The sequence below is a fragment of the Sceloporus occidentalis genome, unplaced genomic scaffold (assembly GCF_023333645.1).
Source record: "Sceloporus occidentalis isolate IW3139 unplaced genomic scaffold, rSceOcc1.0.p SCAF_5, whole genome shotgun sequence".
Classification (NCBI taxonomy): Eukaryota; Metazoa; Chordata; class Lepidosauria; order Squamata; family Phrynosomatidae; genus Sceloporus; species Sceloporus occidentalis.
In genome coordinates, this window is record NW_028316985.1 from 44069221 (window position 1) to 44089223 (window position 20003).

Sequence of the window (20003 nt, forward strand, 5' to 3'; positions counted from 1 at the left end):
AGGTACATCATTCACTTCTGTAATTAGATGAATGTGAGCACAGAATTTTCATATGAGTTTCACCAGAAACATCCATTTCATGTGAGAAAAGAGATCTTGGATGCACATCAGAGAGGCTGAAAAATTGCAACTGTGTGCAGTACCTTGTAGCAAACACTTTCATTAATATAATTATTTTCCTTTTAATAGGCAGGATAACAGCATATCACTAGTGAAAGCCTGCTGGAATGAACTTTTTACACTTGGTCTTGCACAGTGTTCACAAGTAATGAATGTAGCAACTATACTAACTGCATTTGTTAATCATCTTCATAATAGTTTACAGCAAGGTAAGATGCATCCCCAAGTCTTCTCAAAAAGTGTGCAGATGGGTTCAGTAACCTGCATTGTTTGCTATTGAACTCTGAAGGCCTAAATATAATTATACTTGTTCGCATAATTGTACTTGTTCACATATACTAAGGAGAGAACTGATAAGTACATATTCCAACAAAAGCCAAATAGGAAACAGGGTCCATGTGCTGATAGATGTTCACTTATTTATTTATTATTTTTAAAAGCCCAACACATTTTGGCCTCTATCAAAATGATCTTTCTTCAAGGGTTACACTTCAAACAGAAATTTCTAGAGTTGTATGAGAATAAATGAATAAATAAAATAAAAGCTTTATTTTTACTCTGCCTCTCTGTTAAAGACAATTGAGGCAGCTTACAATTAAAATGAGAACATACATACCCCATATCCCAAACATTCCCTCCCTTCCCTAAAACATCAGTTAAACAGGATTAAATGTTAGAAGCAATACAGTTAAAATAATCAGGGACGGACAGATGGGGCACAAGTACTGGGAATAAGACACTCTTCAAAGAACTAGACCATTTCCAGTGACATCAGAGCTGCAGGTGGAGCCTATGAGTAGCTGCAGAGGTGAAAAATGGACTCCACCTACAACACAGTTGGGCAACTCAGCTAGATCTTAAACAGTTTGAAGTTGATTCATGTATCTAAAGTGATAAAACAACCCTAATTAAATACGTACTGTTTTTTATTACCTTAGATAAGCTTTCAGCTGATAGAGGAAAGTTGGTGATGGAACATATCTTCAAACTCCAGGAGTTCTGCAACAGTATGGTGAAGCTTTGCCTTGATGGTTATGAATATGCTTATTTAAAAGCTATTGTCCTCTTCAGTCCTGGTATGTGAATAATGAAACTAAATCATTTGGCTTTGCTCTGACTGTACATGAGTATCTAGTCTGCTGAAAAGTTGCCTGCATGTTAAGTAAATTGACATTAAGCTAATTTTCTGTTTAAATCATTTGGCTTGGATCTAAAGTTTACTGTACATATTTCCACTGGGAGGAAGGAGGAGGCTTTGTTCCCTTTGCCCTGCAGTTCCTTGTTCCCCCACCCACCCATGGGGAGGGACCCTCTTGGGAGACTCTTTGGAATGGAGGCTTAAAGCATTTAGAACTGCAGAAGGAAGAGGAATGACCATATCGCCTTCTAAATGTGGTCCTTTGTGATATTGGCTTGCTCCTCTTATGTCTGGTTTATAGGGTTATTGTTATTAATGACTACAGATCCACTAAGTAAGGTCAGCATATGTTTGGTATCTATGGTGCGTTACAGACCGCCCAGAAGGGGTGGTCTGCCGCCACCGCCATTTGCAGCGCGGAGGAGCCCCAGCGTCCAAACCGCGAGGCTCCTCCACGCTGCAAATAAGAAGCACCAAAATGGCGCTTCTCTTTGTGGTGCGGATATGACACTACGAGGCACCAATGGCGCACTCACAGCGTCATATGCACCGCGTGACGTGCGGACGCAGCGCATCTGCTACGTAAAGATAGCGCCCCCCGTGTGGAACGGCCGCCGCCATTTTGTACGGGCTTGGTCCGTATTAGGGTTAGGGGCGTCCAGAAGGGACGCCCCTTTCTAACCCGAATACGGACCCAGTCCGTACTTTATGCCCATCTGTAACGGGCCTGTATCATCAATATGTTGTGATTAACCTGTTCTACATTTCTGACATCGGTATAGAGTGAAAATCCTAATTATTTGATTGTATTATTTGCATTATTTTAATAATTTTTATTTTTGTTTCAAATCAAAACTGGCACATGCTTTGTTCATACATCCCCCCCCCATCTAAAAGGCCCTTAGACTGTGTTACCACTTGATGAGAAAGTTGTCAATAGAAGGGAGCTTTGGTTTCTCTCCTCACCCTGCAGTTGTGGGGACCTCTTGAAGCACAAGAAATAGGGAATTCTAGTGCTGCAGTGGTTAAGTACTTGTACTGCAGCCACAAGGTTGTGTGAGTTTGATTCCAGAGGGCTCCATCCTTTTTTAAGTTGGTAAACTGAATACCCAGCTTTTAGATTGTAAACCACTTAGAGAGTGCAGTGTTCACTGAAAAACGGTATAGAAATCTAAATGCTATTGCTATATTAGAATATCTTTAAATGTCTTAAATAAATTGCTATTATTCCGGTAAAGTTACTTTGAATTCTGTAGTTCTAGTTCTTTGTAGATACTGGACAATTTGAACATAATTTGTTTACATTTTTGGGAATAAGATGATGAAGTTATTTGTTGCCACCTTATGCTGTCATATCTGGAGCAGATCTAATTGCAGATCTAATTGTAGATCACCCAGGCTTAGAAAATGTGCTGCAGATTGAAAAATTTCAAGAAAAAGCATATATGGAATTCCAGGATTATATAACAAAAGTATATCCAGATGATACTTACAGGTGTGTATAATAGACAAAAATAATTGATTTTTGCAGTCCATGTTTTACTTTAGAATTGCATTGATTTGAAAATCCTGACAAGCCTTTTTGTGTTTTGAAAACCAAAATAGATTTTTAATGCTAAAAAATAATCTCTTTAGAGAGTATCACTTCTGTATGCTCTTGTGTATATGCAGTAAAAATTCCATAAGCATCTTCTCCTGTGATGTATATACAATGCAAAATATGGTTTATCTTCTGCTGTACTATATCTCCCTACTGTCAGTGTCTCTCCCTATAATCTTCCAGTACAGAAATTAGGATCTTATTGTAGATTTTTCAAAGCTAAATAAATTGTTAAAGCTAGTGCAAATGTGTACCACTTAGATCTTATAGTATATAGGATTGGGTGGAACAGCAAAGTTTTGTTAGCCTAAGGAAAGAATTCCAAAATTCACCTGGTAGCAATACCTTTATTGTAGTATCTAGGACTGTATCCACACTGCAGAAATAATCCAGTTTAATACCACTTTAACTGTCATGGCTCAATGATATGGAATTCTGGGAATTGTAGTTTGTCATGGCAGCTGAATGCTCTAGCATAGAAAACTAAATGTTTCTCAGAACTACAGTACCCAGAATTCCATTGCATTGAGTCATGACAGTTAAAGTAGTGTCAAACTGGATTATTTCTGCAGTGCAGGCAGCCCCTGAAATACACAAAAAATTATCCAAGCTTTTGAGATCTTCACATCACTTCAAGATGTTACAAAAATCAGGTGAGAATAGATTTGGTTAGTTGTGCTGTCTACATGTCATTAACCTAAGATGTATTGAAGAGAAAGTGCTTAACAGACTTATAGTTGGACTCACATGTTCACACTGATGATACTAGGTTTCACCCAGAGCCACCTCTAGACTTGGCAGCAGGAAAAATAATACAGTTTGATTTCATCATTTTGAAAATGTAACCTCCTTTGTAAATGTAGAACTGCCTCTAGCAATTCATTTATAAAAAGAATAGGGTTTATTAGTAGGCATGGTAGAATTGCTTTGTCTCTTGCCTGCTTGAAATAAAAATAAGCTGCAACTGGATCAACATATGTAATTAGCATATGAACAAGTTATTACTAAAACATACCCATAGGACTGAGCTATAAGTCTCTGCTTAATTCTACAGCAGAGTATTTAGACTTTGTTGTATTCAGGTTATTAGATTGTCTAAACAAGGTCCAAAACAAACTGTAGAAATAATCCAGTGTGAGACTGCTTTAACTGCCATGGCTCAGTGCTAGGGAATCCTGGGAACTGTAGTTTGTTGTGTCACCAGAGCTGTCTCACAGAGAAGGCTAAACATCTCACAAAACTACAGTTCCCAGAATTCCTCAGCATTGAGCCAGGGCAGTTAAAGCGGTCTCAAACTGGATTATTTCTGCAGTCTGTTTTGGACCCAAGTTGATCTTTAGTTCTAAATATGTGAAAATGCATCAATAGTGCATTTTGAAAGATATGAATAATGGGGTGATTTAACATTTGATAATTTATAAATGGAAAACTGGTTTTTATAGATTGATAGATAAATGAAGATTTTTTTTTTCTTTTTGCATGTAAAATTGTGCCACTCTTTTGTCAAATTTATCTTCTAGGCTATCTAGGCTCCTTCTCCGATTGCCAGCCCTGAGACTGATGAGTGCTGCTATCACAGAAGAATTGTTCTTTGCAGGACTAATTGGAAATGTTCAGATTGACAGCATCATACCATATATTCTAAGAATGGAGACTGCAGATTACAATTCTCAAATAATTGGTCATGCTGTATAAAAACTAAACCCACAGATTCTATACCATGGCAATCATGGTAATTGTAAATATAGATTATCTCCAAGAGATAACATGTTTTCCTGTGCAGTTACAATGAGAAAAATGAAAGAAGTTATCACTTCCTCCTTACCAATGCATTTGTGAAACATGGTGGGATACTTGAGTGGTACAGGATGATTTACTTTTTATCTGGTTTTCAAGAACTTTGTATATTGCTTTAGAATCTAAAGAAAATCAAGAAGTCGTTCATCCTATTTTTGTAGTTTAGCTATACATAGAAGAACTCCAGAAAAATGTACAAAAAAGCCTAGCCATTGGTGAAAGGAAGATCAACAAGATGTTTTAACTTGATACTTTAAATAAATTAACTTTCTTCCCAGTGTTGTGTTTTTGGTATCTGGTTTTTAAAAAATTCACTCTTTGTCAATTTGATGTAAGTTTGAAATCTTGAATAAGCCAATTTATTTCTGATGGGACTTAGTTGCAGAGTTCTGGATATCTTTCATCTGGTTTAAACAGAACATATTTTTAATAAACGTGTGCTTGTTAAAATGGAAAAGAAGTTACAGGAAAGGTGTAAAACTGGCTTGACATCATGTTAGTGCCTCAAAACAATGATTACTCAGTATTTATTGAGTTAATTTGAATCACAGATAATTGTAATGTTCACAGTTATATTGGCTGCTAATATAAGTTAGATGTAAAGAATTATAAATATTTTAATTGCATCAGATGCTCATTGTGTGTTATTTCCTAAGCCGTTAAATTTTTTACATATGTGGCTTAGTCTGCCAGTGCCAACTAAGTGCATTTCAGTAATGTTAATTTCCGTATATTTAGCTAAGGATTAGAATCACTTAAATTTGGCAGGTGCTCCTTTCTTTTAATGATGACATTCAGTTGTATAACTCGTACTAGAGTTGGTTGTCCTGCAGCAATTCAGACTCTCCTTCAAGTTTAAGTCTCAGGTTCTGATAAAACTGGGTATAGTTTCTGAAACATTCATAAACAAGTAAGAAAACCATTTGTGGAATGTATGTGTTATTGACAGCACATAATGTTTCCTAAACAGTAATGATTGCAAAATCTTCCTTATTGCAAATTTGTTTTCATGTTCATTACATTTTCCAAAATGCACTTTGTGATTCATTAAAGGCTGCTTTTTTTTAATTACTGTATAGTAAAGTTAATCTAGCATCAACACACAATATTCATGTATATTATCATGGGTTGTCCATATAATGCTTTGGCAATTCTCATTTTGAACTTTACTTGCAGATGTTAAGTACTGATCATAGTAATACACCTACTTCTGGTTGTCAGTCTGTGGCCTTTCTGTAAATGAAAACGGTCTAATATAATTTGAAGACGCATTAGACTTTTAAAACTGATTGAGTAGAAAATGGTTCCTCTTTGTATATTTCAAAACAAGACACTTTACAATAATGAAACAAAGTTAATTTTTGGTCCTAAAAGTTATTAGTGCAGTTAGACACAGGCAGATATGCTTCATACACGTAGTTGTAATATATTTTCTTCATGATGTGTGTTCCATGATCTTGTAATTATAAATCAGTTTTAAATCTTGCCTATAAGTAATTTGCACACCTTCCTAATGCTGTCAATAAATTGGTTAAACCTAGTTTTTCTTCACAGTCACTGGAAATCAATTGCCTCTGCATTCCATTAATCTTTTGTATACATTTTTTGTGGTTCACTTTTAGCGTGTGCATCAAAATGTCCCAAGTATTGTCTTGTTGTTGTATAATAACTACTGTAAATGTATTGAAACCTGAAGAATTGTAAATTCTATTTTGGCTGTATTTTTAAAAATAAATTGTAACTTTTAATATAAAGCATTGTTACTTGGTGTTGGTTTTTAAATCTGTATCTTACATAAACTTGGACTGTGCTACACACTATGTAGGTAGGTACATTTTACAGCAGTTTGATGAAGAGATCAGTTTCATTCACTGTGTTATTTTGCAGTTCAGTGTCAGCAGTTATCACTAACCATTTTAGACTTGTTCTTTCGTTAAGTATTCTTAGTCCAAGTCAGAAATATTTTTTTATATTTAACTTGACTTTAAGTTCTGAAAAGCAGTATGTTTAATATGGCAGAATTTATCATATTCAGTATACCACAACGACAGTGTTTTCTGTGAGGCTGCTAAGAAGAGCACTCAAAAGCCACCATGCAAAATGCAGCAACTGTTGTCTAGTATGTGCCTTAGAAACCATGTATCACAAGTCTTGTAACAATTGCACTGTTTTTCATGACCAATTCATGCTGACTTCTCCTTATAAAATGAGTGAGGATATCCAAAAGTCTTGTCATCTCCTAGTTCAATCCTGGAAACTGTGATCTTAATTAGATGCCATTTATCTCACCAGCAAGACAGGCTGCATTGGTACATGAGAAAATATGAGTCCTGTGATGGTGGGGGCTCACTCTGGCACACTGAGATGCCATATCAGATTATAAACCATCTCCCAAGGCAGGGCTTTTCCTTAGTAGCAATGGACTGTGGGTCCCTCACAAAGGATGGCTAAGTTTATTTTTGAGGTTTAGACAGGTGACAAAAGCCAGGGATGTACCTTTGGTTTGGCTGAATCCCAAATAATAAAAGGAATTGGGCTGATTGAGGGTGATTTGTGCTAGCTTCAGATCAAATCAAATTGAGCTGTTCCTTTCCAGAGTGGAACTGTTCAATCTGAAGCAATGTTGAAGCTGGGAGTCTAGGTACAGTATGAAGTTTTTGCAATGCTAGGTGCACAAGTCCTAGGACAAAAGCAGCATGAATCGCCAAGATTAAGCAGTGAACAGTTTAGAAAGATGCTATTGAAAAACAAGAGGTGCCTAACACAAACAAGATCCCCGAAGCTATTTAGCTGAATCAATTCCCTCTTTCGGATCTATGATCTCTATAAATATGATAGAGATGCACTGTTATACTGTAGTTGTTTTGTTTCAAGTGCTTGGCAGGGGTTGGATTTGATATCCCTTGAGGTCTCTTCCAACTCTATAGTCCAAAACAGACTGCAGAAATAATCCAGTGTGAGACTGCTTTAATTGCCCTGGCTGAGTGCTGGAGAATCCTGGGTCCCACATCTTCCCAGGGGTCCCAACACCCCACTGCTTTGAGAGCCACTGGACTAGGGACAAGCTCTCCGACAGAGAAGGCGCAAGATCTCCCAAAACAGGAGGTACTAAAACAAAGGACAGCACTTGCCCAGAGGGAAAGCATACTCGCCCAGGGAAAATCACGGGAGAATACTTGCCCTTAGGGACGCATAAAGGAACACTGCGCATAGAGAAACCATACTTGCGCATAGAGAACCATTGGGTATACACTGGGGAATCATTGGAATCCCCAAGGATGCCTTTTGGGAAGCCTAGGCCCACATTGAGCCAGGCTCTGTCCTGGAGCAGGAGGCGGCCCTCCATGCAGCAGGAGGCGGGGCCTGGTGCTGACGACGGAGGGGAGCTGCGCTGCCTGTGGAGGCCTCAGAGAGAGAGGGAGGCAAAATGGCGGAGTACGTTCAGGTGGCCAAGAGGGCGCTGCAGCAGCTGGGGGGCCACGGCGGGATCCGCGGGGCGGTGATGCAGCTGCTGAGGTAAAGGAAAGGGCGCCTGGAGGAGGAGGAGGAGGAGGAGGGCGCCTGCCTTGGCCGAGGGCAGAGCCAAGGCGCGGGCCTTTGGGGCTGGAGGGTCACCTTGGCGCTGAGGGGAAGGAAGGAAGGACGTTGCTCGCTCGCTCTGGGCGGCAGGGGTTGCTCCCTCAGTCAGGCAAGACAGAGGGGCATCCTGGGGCAGCGCAAGGGCACGGCCAGGGCTCCCGCGTTTGGAGCCCAGGAAAGGGATAACAACGAAATAAAAACAATACCAAGCAGCAGAAGAAACAACAACAACAACAACAACAACAACAATAACCACCAGAGGAGGAAATAAGATAATAATTATATTAACGGAGAAAATAATAATAATAACAATAACAACAATCATACCACCACCAACCAGCAGAGTAGATGATGATGATGATGATGATGATGATGATATTGATATTGCTCTGTCAGGTCCAAAACACACCTCAGAAATAATCCACTTTTGAGATCACTTTAACTGCCCTGGCTCAATTCTAGGGGATCCTGGGAATTGTAGTTTTGAGAGACATTTAGCCTCCTCTGTTTTGAGTTCTGTTGCCACCATAAACTACAGTTCCCAGGATTCCCTAGCACTGAGCCATGCCAGCTGATGAGAGACCAGCTAGCGAAGGAAATCATCATCATCATCATCATCATCATCAAAGATATAGCCATGTTCATCTGTAAAATCAGTGCATGAAGAGATCTTGTAAAAACCTCTGAGACTAAGGTCCAAAACACATCTCAGAAATAATCCAACTTGAGGCCTCTTTAACTGCCCTGGCTCTGTCCTAGGGGATCCTGGGAATTGTAGTTTTGTGAGACATTTAGCCTTCTTTGCCAGAGAGCTCTGGTGCCACCATAAACTACAATTCCCAGAATTCATTAGCACTGAGCCATGTTAGCAGCTGAGAGATCAACCAGCAGAGGAAATAACATCAACATCATCATTATATTTATCCAAAGACATAGCCATTGTAAAATCAGTATGTGAAGGGATCTTGTAGCACCTCTGAGACTAAGGTGGAAAACACACTGCAGAAATAATCCAGTTTGAGACTGCTTTGAGTGCCCTGGATCAGTGCTAGGGAATTCTGGGAACGTAGTTTTGTGAGATATTTCGTCTTCTCTGTGGGAGAGCTGTGGTGCCACAAAACTATGATTCCCAGGATTCCCTAGCACTGAGCCAGGGCAGTTGGAGTGGTCTCAAACTGGATTATTTCTGCAGTGTGTTTTGGACCTAACTGAAAGAAAGAAATTGGCAGCATGAACTTTCGTAGACTTAAGTCTACTTTCCAAAATGCATTTGAGGAAGTAGACTTAAGTCTACAAAAACTCATGCTGCCAATTTATTTCTTTCAGTTAATAATAATAGTAATAATAGTAATAATAATGGAAATCATGAATAATTTTTATTCATTTCCCAGCTTGGTTCAAAGCAAGGTTTTGTTGTTGTTGTTGTTGTTGTGTGCCCAGCATGGCCTGATGTCCTCATCACAAAGGAATACAAGGCACTGCCAATTGGAGGGCATTCAAGAAAACATGGAGGGCATGGCCAAATAAAAGCTAACAAACACACCTATAAATGTAAATGTCATGCTTCTAAGTCACACTCAGAATGGAAGACATTCAAGAAAACATGGAGGACGTGGCAAAATAAAAACTGATAAACACTGTATTCTGCTTTGGTCAGGCCCCACCTGGAATATTGTGTAAAGTTCTGGGCACCACAATTGAAAAAGGACATTGAGAAACTGGAGTGTGTCCAAATGAGGGCCACTAAAATGGTGAAGGGTCTGGAAACTATGTCCTATGAGGAGTGACTTAGGGAGCTGGGGATGTTTAGCCTGGAGAAAAGAAGGTTAAGAGGTGATATGATAGCCCTGTTTAAATATTTGAAGGGATGTCATACTGAGGAGGGAGCAAGCTTGTTTTCTGCTGCTCCAGGGAACAGGACCTGGAGCAATGGATGGAAGCTGCAGGAAAAGAGATTCCACCTCAACATTAGGAGGAACTTCCTGACAGTAAGGGCTGTTTGACAGTGGAACACACTCCCTTGGAGTGCAGTGGAGTCTCCTTCCTTGGTTCTCTTGTTAAAATACCAAACACGGGGGGAAAAACCATAAACCCACATAAAGTATTTCCGATACTGCTGAGCAACAGGTCCCTTCCTAACAAAATTTGGCCAGCTATTTGCTTATGTATTGGACTGATTCTTTCTCCTAAGAATGGGGATCAAGCATCTCACAGTAAGATTAAATTAAAAATGCAGTTAAAACACACAGGTGATCCAAATATCAAAACACAGTTAAATTAATGATAGCTTAGAACACATCAGTAAAGAAAATGCAGCATTCACCTGATAAAAAGCCCCTTCTTCCATAACTGGCCTAGAAGGATTCCGTGTCAAAGATCTCAACTGCTGATCAGGTTTGTATTGAAGAATAAAGTTCTTCAGATAACCTGGACCACATATGGTATATCACTTTAGAGGTTATAATTCTGGTACCTTGAACTGTATCTAGAAAGACTGGTAGCCAATACAATTGTTGAAATCATACTGTTTTCCTTGTAACTGGACATGTAAGCAAGTACTGTGACATTTTGATTCTGTTCTTCTTGGGATCTTGCAGGGTGAATGATCTGAAGACTGGCACACTAGTTGGTGTTGATAAGCATGGGAACAAATATTATGAAGATAAAAGATACTTTTTTGGTGAGTATGCATATTTGAGAAATAAAGCCAATGATTCTTTCTGTGTGGTTTTGTTTTTTGTACCTTAAATAAGTTTAATGTGAGGCAAACTTGTTTGGGGATATTAGTCTGTCTTATGTACCATTAAGCTGTTGTTCTGAGGTTTGGATTTGCTGATAAGAGTCCTGATTCATCTTGCCTTTCCTATCACTTGAATAGCTGATTAGTTTCTTAGCAAAGGAGAAATAGTGTAGTAGACCACCACCTTTTATTCTCTATATGTCAAAAATATGTGTTTGGTTTCTCTCCTAATATTTGAACCAAGGGCAATGCATTGTTGCTTATGGATGGTAGTAATTTCAAACTGATAAAGTATGTATGTTCACATTTTGGCCTAAATTTACATATTACTCCTAACTACAATACAGCAAATTCCATTGAATCAATGAGATATTGTTATGTAAGTTCTATTCATTCAGTGGGTTTGGTCTAGTTGGAACTAACAGTGGGACTTATGCCATTGTGTTTATGTGTCTGTGTATCGTCAATTAACATGGCAATTTATGGTGATCCCATGCATTTTACATTTTTTGGGGGGGGGAAGGATTATTTATTTATACCACTAACAATCTAATCTACAAGCAAAAGCAAAATAATATACTGTACATTCAAAAAATAAATACAGAAAATAAAGAGACAGAGAAAAAAAGAGAAGAAAAAGAAACAAACATATAGCTAAAACACAGCAGGTCTCTGATCTTCTCCAATCTTGAGTGTAATGAAAATAAAAATAAGAAAAAGTCCATAATCTTTCAAAAAATCTTCAGTTGGTTTATTCTTTAGAACCCACATTAATGTGGCAATTTGGGCTAACTCAGCAACCTTAGAACCCATTCTTACATCATTGATGCTTCAGTCAGTTTCCAAGTTTGTGCAAGCAATAATCTTGCTGCTGTTATCATGAATCAAAGAGGTAATTTGTATTTATTATCCAATTCTTTATTCATAACGCCATTCTCTCAGGTTAGATACCATACACACACACACACACACACACACACACACACACACACACACACACATGTTTTGTTTTAAATTGCTGCTCAAAGTGAATATGGTGCTGGAGGAAAGTTCTACAGAAATCATAGATGAGTGAATGAATCTTAGAATAAATCAAGCATAAACTCTTCCTAGAAGCCAAATTGACTATACTGAGACTATTGTATTTGGGCATATCATGAGAAGACATGACTCTTTGGAAAAGACAATAATGCTTGGTAAGGTGGAAGGCATTAAGAAAAGAGGAAGACCACATTATAGGTGGAGCAAGTGACTCAGTCTAGGAAGCCACAGCACTGAGTTTGCAAGATTTGAGCAGGACTGTTGATAACAGGCTGACTTGGGTCTCTCATTATAGATTCTCCATAAATTAAAGTCAATGGCAATTAACAACAATAGTGAAGTAGTTTTAATTCTATGTCTTGTTAATAACATTCACTGGCTTGATTTCTTTCCTTTGTGCCAAATCACTTCAAACAAACAGAAAATTTGTTCAAAACCAGGCTTTTGAAAACAGAATAAATAATGCATATTAAATCTCAGCACAGCTTCACAAAATCTGGATTTGGGGGAGTGAAGTGAACCTGTTAGTAATTTATAGAATGTGATATATTATTCAGCCTAATACATTTCAGTTTGTATGTTTGTTTTTGGTTTTTTTTTATATTTTAAGGTCGTCATAGGTGGGTTATATATACTGAGGAAATGAATGGTAAGAACACGTTCTGGGAACTGGATGGAAGTATGGTGCCTCCTGAATGGTAAATCAGTTTATTTTATACACTTCTGTGTTCAGATGTTTTATTAACCTTGTGAAACAATTAACCTTAGAATGAATCTGTTTGTCTGAGGCTGACATGCAAAAGCAAGTAAATGAAAATTTAAGCCTCTTAGTGGTCCATCATCCTCTAATCTTCTGCTAGGAAGGCTTGTTCACCAATTACAGGGCAGAGCACAAATCAGGCACTGCAGCTGTATATGAAAAAGGCAAGTGATATGTTAAGACTAAGTATTATGGTATCCACATTTTCTGCTAAAACTGAAGATCTATGTCTTTTTCCTTCCTTAGTCAACTGTACAGGTGTTCTGGGAAAGCTTTGCATTATAAGTGGGACTTTTATTTATCTATGATGTAAATTTGAAATATTATAAATTGGGACAAATTTGAAATATTATAAATTATAGGCAATTTGCCTATAATTCTATATTGCAACGAGAGGAGAGTGAACCTAATAGGTATTGTTATTGGTGGAGAAACATATAGAATACCTGGTTGCCTTTCATTGGCCTGATTGAGTTCCAGGCTTAGTTGAGTTTCAGCCTCAGAAGTAAAACAAGAATATCTATGTTACATTATCAGCTTTCTTATGGCCTTCCTCTGTGGGTCACTTCATAGACGCCCTGTGGCTCTTGTCTTTCCAAAGCCCCTGACTATCCATACTTGACTTTTTCTTGCTCATAGGCTTGTTTAATGTTTCTTAGGACAAAAATAATTGACAAGACTTTAAGAACATTTAAATGAGATTCTGTATGGGAATACGGTCAATTTTATCAATTTTTGTATAAATGACAGAGGTATTCATCTATGTGAAAATCACAAAATTAAACCCTTGCTACCGTAATTTAACTGTTCAAACATACAGCAGCACTAAATTGAGAATGTCCATATTACAAGGTGCTGCAATTTCCCTGTTCACTCTTTCCACACCATGCCTGTCTCATGAAATACAGTTTCTGTTTTAACCTGCCACAAAATGATAATGGCTACCAACCCAAACAGTTTTAAAAATGGATTAGATGTTGGAGGATAAGCAATTAGCGGCTACTAGTCATGATAACAAGAAAATTGAAATGGTGAAGGAGTTCCCATACCTTGGATCAAACACTGAACAGAACAGGGACTGCAGTAAAGAAATTAAAAGAAGGCTAGGATTGGGAAGCGCAGCTATGAAAGAGGAAGACAAGATCATAAAGTGTAAAGATATAAATCTGAATACTAAAGTGAGGATTGTCAAAGCCATCGTATCCCCCATGTACAGGCATGAGAGCTGGACAGTAAAGAAAACTGATAGAAAATAAATTCATTTGAAATGTGTTGCTAGAGAAGAGTGCTGAGGATATCATGAATTGCCAAAATGACAAAACAGATGGATTCCAGAACACATCAAGCCAAAATCCCCCGGAAGGCAAGATAACCAAATTGAGGCTGTTGTACTTTGGCCACATCATGAGAAGGCATGAAGCATTAGAAAAGACAATAATGCTAAGAAAGGTAGAGGGCACTAGAAAGAGAAGGAGGCCACATACCAGATGGCTGGATTCAATCAGAGAGTACACAGGTCTGAGCCTGCAGGACCTGAGTAGAGTAGTGGAGGACAGTGGGTCTTGGAGAGGTTTCTTCCATGCCGTAAGTCAACCCCATCCCAAGAGCAATTAACAACAACTAAATCATGATAGTAGTACAATACCTCCAAAATCAAATTCTCTGTGTATAGGTTGCTGGTGCACATGAGTGGGAGTGTGCTATTAAACTCACATCTTGCTCTTGAGCTTCCTTCTCAGTTACCAACCAAGCATCTGGTTTGTAACTGAGAACTATATAATTGCTGAAGCAAATTGGTCTTTGGACTGATGCAGAATGACTGATCTCATATATTTAAATGGGGGTGTTTCTTAACTCTACCTTAGCTTCTGTCTTTATATATATAGTGGTGCCTAGTTGGCTTCCTGTAACAAACCTGTTCTATGTTTGTATTTATTTTCAAGGCTTCTTTTCCATCAGTAAATTTCTGTATGATTTTCAATGACCATATTTTGCCATAACTATCAACAATTAAGATTCTCTAGCATAAACTCCATAAATACCTAGGTCAGCCCAGTACAGAAATGTAAAATGTAATTTAAAAATATATAAGTGTATATGAATGGAATAGGCTTTTTCATCTTTCTATATAGGTGTACCAATTGAGATGTGTCAGAGTGATTTGCTAGTGCCAAAAAGGCTGGCTCGCTGATCACCTCTCTTGCACAACAAAGATTTTGGCATGACCTGAGTTTCTTGCTTCCTTTGGAGCTTGATGGCTGGAGAGGGGAGGAAGTGGCTTGATGGTATAGTTAAGGTGGCAGGGTAGATTGCCCATTGGAGCATTCCAAGAGCACAGTAACTTTTTAGAGTTGTACAGTGGCTGGTACTAACAATTATGTTTGGCAGAGAGAGTGCTGTTCAAAAATCACAGACTGAAATCACTTCTAGCTGCAGGCATGTTGTTCTTTGAATTCTGTCAGAATGTTTTGGGTGTAAAACGCACTGCAGAAATAATCCAATCTGACACCACTTTAACTGCTCTGGCTCAGTGCTAGAGAATCCTGGGAATTGTAGTTTATTATGACACCAGAGCTCTTTGACAGAGAAGGCTAAATGTCTCACGAAACTCAAGTTCCCAGAATTCCCTAGCATTGAGCCAACAGAGTTAAAGCACTCTCAAACTGGATTATTTATACGGTGTGTTTTGGTCTCCAAATCACTTTCCCTGGAACATTCACACCTACAGCTGCAAAGTGACTTATAAAAAGAAAAACACACAACACACACACACACACACTAATTATTGAACTCAAAATTCAGACTTCTAAGCTGTAAAGGAAGTGTGAAGCATGGTTGGTGAGCGATATGCTGCACCAAGGCAGCTTTTGAGGTGCTCCCCTAAGTGTCCTCATTCTTTCACCCTCAGGTGTTTTTCCAGGTTTGAAATTTTGTTAACTTTCAAATGGCTATTGCCACCGCAATCCTTTGGGGGCTTCTGTTGATTATTTTGTCACATTTTGTTTTCCCCTCACCATTTTAGAGACCTTGGTTCAAATCAAGAAGTGATCAGACATTCAACTGTGATCATTTCTTATTTTGAATAAGGGCTTCTATAGGACAAAACAACAACAACAACAACAACAAACACTCCAATGTTTTAAAAAAGTGGGGGGAGGAGCATGCCCCCAAACATGGTGAAACTGACCATAGAATCCCTCACCCCAAACATTTGGGGATGTTGCTGGCTATTTGGGCATTTGTGTATTTTAAGCCTCCCCTTTTCTTGGAGTGCAGAGGTGATGGAGGATGACAGTGTCCCATGGGATCCTAGTGGTTGCCTTATTTGCTCAAAAGGGGTACTGGAGTCAACTGCTTATATGCATTGTCTTTGAGTTAAATTGGCAGACAGTGGCAGTAGGCATTCAGTATTTAAAGTTCAGCTATCATTGCAGTTAACCTAATTGAGAATATTGAGAAATAAATGTAGTTGTCCTTGGTTTAATGAAAGCTTAGTACCTGTTCCATCTTAATTGATGTAACTCAGATATTTCAGAAAATTACCTTTTTTCAAATTGTCAAGTAATTTTCCAGTCCTACGAACCATTGATCTTAATCTAATTTTAATGCAGACATGGCTGTGAAGCCCAAAATAATTCCAATGCATCATTACAGTTTTGCTGTAGTTGTTGGAAGCAGATTAAGTTATAATGAAAAAACCTCATTTAATAACAGATAATCTAGTCTTGCCATTACCATCTTGTGGTCTCTGTGGAAAATGGAGGATCCATTGCTGACTTGCACTGGTGTCCCACTTTGCTACATCTCCAACAGTAAGAAAAAGATGTGTATATTGGCCACAGTATTTGCATGTAGCGGTAAATAATAATGAAAAACAAGTTAGCCAGAGATCATATATGATCTTGGAACATTTCTGGTAGCTTTCTGATTAAATTTTAATGGATTTAATTCTTCATGCTGGTGTTTAGAAGGCTGTTGGAAACTAGTTAGTACAGTTCTTGTAAGTACTGCTGTATAAGGAAGTATTCACATAGGCCCTCTTCATATGTCCCTTGCATGGCTATATCAGATGGGGCAGATGTCAGCATGTCACAGTTTCATTGTCCTGTTTTGAAAAGCAGGAGAAGGGAAGACAAAGCAACAACTAGGTTGTGGGAAGTTTCCCCTCCCACAGGAGGATGACAAGAAGGTTCACACATTTTGTCCAAGGAACAGCTTCTGTAGCACTCTTTTTGTGTATCCATAAATAGATTGCATCTATCCATAAATAGATTGTTTGTTTGAGGTAATGTTCTTGTAGTATCTCTTTTTGTAACAACTATTTGCCTGTAATGGAATACTTATGTCTGATTAAGGTATGGTCTGTATTTTGCACAAGGTACTGTGAACCAAAAACATGAGATTAAAGGAGTTCACCTGACTGATCATTAAGTTATTTAAAATGTAACATTTTTACATTTTCAATATACTATAACTTTTGTCCATTGAACATGTTTTGCTTCTGTCTGCTTCAGTGATTATTGGGACATATTTATTACTTTGTTGTTGTTTTAAAGGCACCGTTGGCTTCATTGTATGACAGAAGACCCACCAACTACACATCCACCAGTGCCTCGGAAATTCATTTGGGAGAATCACAAGCTCAATCTAAGTGGTAGTCCTGGACAGTATGTACCATATTCTACCACTCGTAAGAAGATACAAGAGTGGATCCCACCTTCTACACCTAGCAAGTGAAAGGAAAGAATGTGGTGATTTGCAAAGAATCAGACTTGTAATGTGGACTGTATCTTCCTTCTGTATTTAAAATAAAGACTTTGATCAGAAACCTTTTGAAGTCATAAATATTGATTTAAAAAAAATAATTGAGTGGTGAATGGCCAGAAATAGAATATGCAATAATTTGTCAAAGTAAGCATGTATTGAATACCTTTTTCTCTAAATGAGAATCCTATGCCTCCTTTACAGATTGACAGATTATTATAACAAGACATTCATGAACAAGAGTCCATTTCATCAGATGACACGTTTATTCTGCAAAAGTATATCCCATAAGAATTTAATTAGTTTCTAAAGTGCTACAAGAATGTTCTATTCATTTTCCCCTGCTATATACTATACGTCTACTTGTAAAGCAACCTGAGTCCCAATCTTGGGAGAAGAGCGGGATATTACTACTATTATTATTATTATGCCCCTTTAGCAGACTTTTGGATAAGTTTTCTAAATGATAGTTCTTCTAGCATTACATAATCTCAGTGAAGTTAGGACACAAAACAGCAGTGGATTCCTATATACCAGGGATGGACAAAATGTGGCCAGGCCCTTTTATGTGGGACTTGGCCACCACCCTGGCAAAGTGTAAACATATGGAACCTGAACAGTACTTGTGGCAGCAAAGTTGGCTTGCCAGCATTCTAGCTAGCTGCAATATAGCAAATGCTCTTTCTCCCCCTCCCCCCCGCACACCTCCATTTGTCAGCATACCTCAGTTTGTGTTTTCCTCCATTTCCCTCGTCTCCTATAAGGTTCCATTTCTCTTCATTTCTGCAAGGCTCTGTTTTTCTATTTTCTTCCTATCTTGCTACTTCCCTCTTAGCAATAGCAATGGCAAGTACATTTCTATACTTATCAGTGCACTTAAGCACTCCCTAAATGGTTTACAAAATTCACTCTGAGCAGTGCTGGCAGTTGCAAATAACAACAGTTTTGCTTCTTGTTTCTATTGCTCCATCTCCATTTGCCTCTTCTCCATAGTTTTCCATAGTTGTTTCTGCATAATCTCTTCTTTTCGTAGACACAACACAAGAAATGCTCTTGCTTGGTTTCTCTCCTTCATTTAACTGATCTCTGTTTCTGCTTCATCCCAGTCTCTATATATAGTACTGAGATGGCAAGTGGCAATATTCAATATTTGTTCTATATAATCAATATCTAGTTCCCTTAAATGAATAATAGAAAGAGGCCCAAAAAGGGTGAACTTAACCATAGTAAAAGTTTGCTGAAGTAGGAATTTTAAAAAGATGGGTAAAAAGGTTGGCGTGACGTATTTTGAAGGTGCAGGATGTCTACTTTGAATCAGAATAATGTACGGTATGTTGATAAAGGTTTTGCATGGAATGTGTAGATTACTGAGTGCAAGGCCAGGGTTGATCCATGATATTTGGTGAGAGGCCTTTGATAAGAGAAAAGCTTGGAATGTGGCATAGGTTGCTAATATATAAGTAATCAGATTTTGATGTATTCAGAATTCTTTGTCCTGACTGAATGAATTTTTGTATGTTTAAAACCGTTTATATCCAATAGAATTTTGTCACAGAAAGTCTTTGTTAAGATGTCTATAAAAAGGAGGACTTTACATTTATTCTTTATCTCAGGGGTTAATTAGGATCCAAATCCTAAACTGAGATCTTGCTAGCAAAATATATTGGGTTTTTTTTTACTAAATTGGGCCTTCCTTGCTTGTTTGCTATTCTGTTCAAGAACCCATCATTTAAATTGGTTTATTAATATTGAATTCTGTAACAGTATATATGACCACTGTTAGGAATACTCAATTTTTTGTTCCTGAATATCCAGAAGATAGCAGTTACTGAGAGCAATTATTCAGGCTTCTTGCCATATCTTGGTTATGATGATTTCAGGGAGTGTAGAAATATTACAGCCTGAAGTGCAGGAAGTTGGTAACTCCTGCAGATTAGCACTGTCCTTCTGAGATTCCCCTAGATGAAGAAATGGCTGAATATAGAAGTGGTCAACTTTTCTTCTGCATCGCTAGTGAAGCAAGTTATGTTCTAGGCATATATTATAGTTATAATTCACTTCCAAGCTGTAATACTTTTTGCAACAAAATTGTTAAGTAGAATGAACAAGTCAAATGTATTTGGAAAATGTTAATAATAATAAATAAATAAATAAATTTATTTATATACCGCCCTTCCATAAGATCAGGGCGGTTTACAACAATTACATGGTGACTGAGACACTGAGCTGCAAATCAGGAATTCCCTTGGTTTGAATCTTGCCTTGTCATTATGTGGAAAAGTACATTCTTATCAGTCACAGCACTGTACAATTTGCACTATGGATGGTGAAAACTTATCTTAAAATAGGGGTGGATAAAATTCAAGCCATAGTCTACATACAGTTCCAGCATGACCCCCAAAATGTTATTTAATTTTTCTGAAAAATGTTCTAGGAGAGCAGTTCTTGCCACATGAAGGGTAGT

General features: G+C 38.0%; 2 protein-coding genes across 8 annotated transcripts in view; both read left to right on the top strand.

The window, feature by feature from the left end:
• The window catches only part of LOC149312095 (nuclear receptor subfamily 2 group C member 1-like), a 33107-nt gene extending 26698 nt beyond the window's left edge, over positions 1-6409 (top strand). For all 7 annotated transcript variants that reach the window (XM_089523945.1, XM_089523947.1, XM_089523948.1 and 4 more), the window contains 4 exons: positions 190-329; positions 1059-1196; positions 2648-2753; positions 4379-6409. In XM_089523945.1, the coding sequence (XP_089380071.1) occupies positions 190-329; positions 1059-1196; positions 2648-2753; positions 4379-4553 (559 nt within the window). In that variant the 3' untranslated portion in view covers positions 4554-6409. The remainder of the gene's footprint in view (positions 1-189; positions 330-1058; positions 1197-2647; positions 2754-4378) is intronic.
• Positions 6410-8038: 1629 nt separating this feature from the next.
• On the top strand, positions 8039-17620 carry LOC149312096 (NADH dehydrogenase [ubiquinone] 1 alpha subcomplex subunit 12-like). The gene is made up of 4 exons (XM_089523953.1): positions 8039-8171; positions 10832-10914; positions 12626-12713; positions 17332-17620. Exons 1-4 carry the CDS (start codon positions 8083-8085, stop codon positions 17510-17512), a joined length of 441 nt encoding a protein of 146 aa, XP_089380079.1. The 5' UTR covers positions 8039-8082; the 3' UTR covers positions 17513-17620.
• Positions 17621-20003: the final 2383 nt, after the last annotated feature.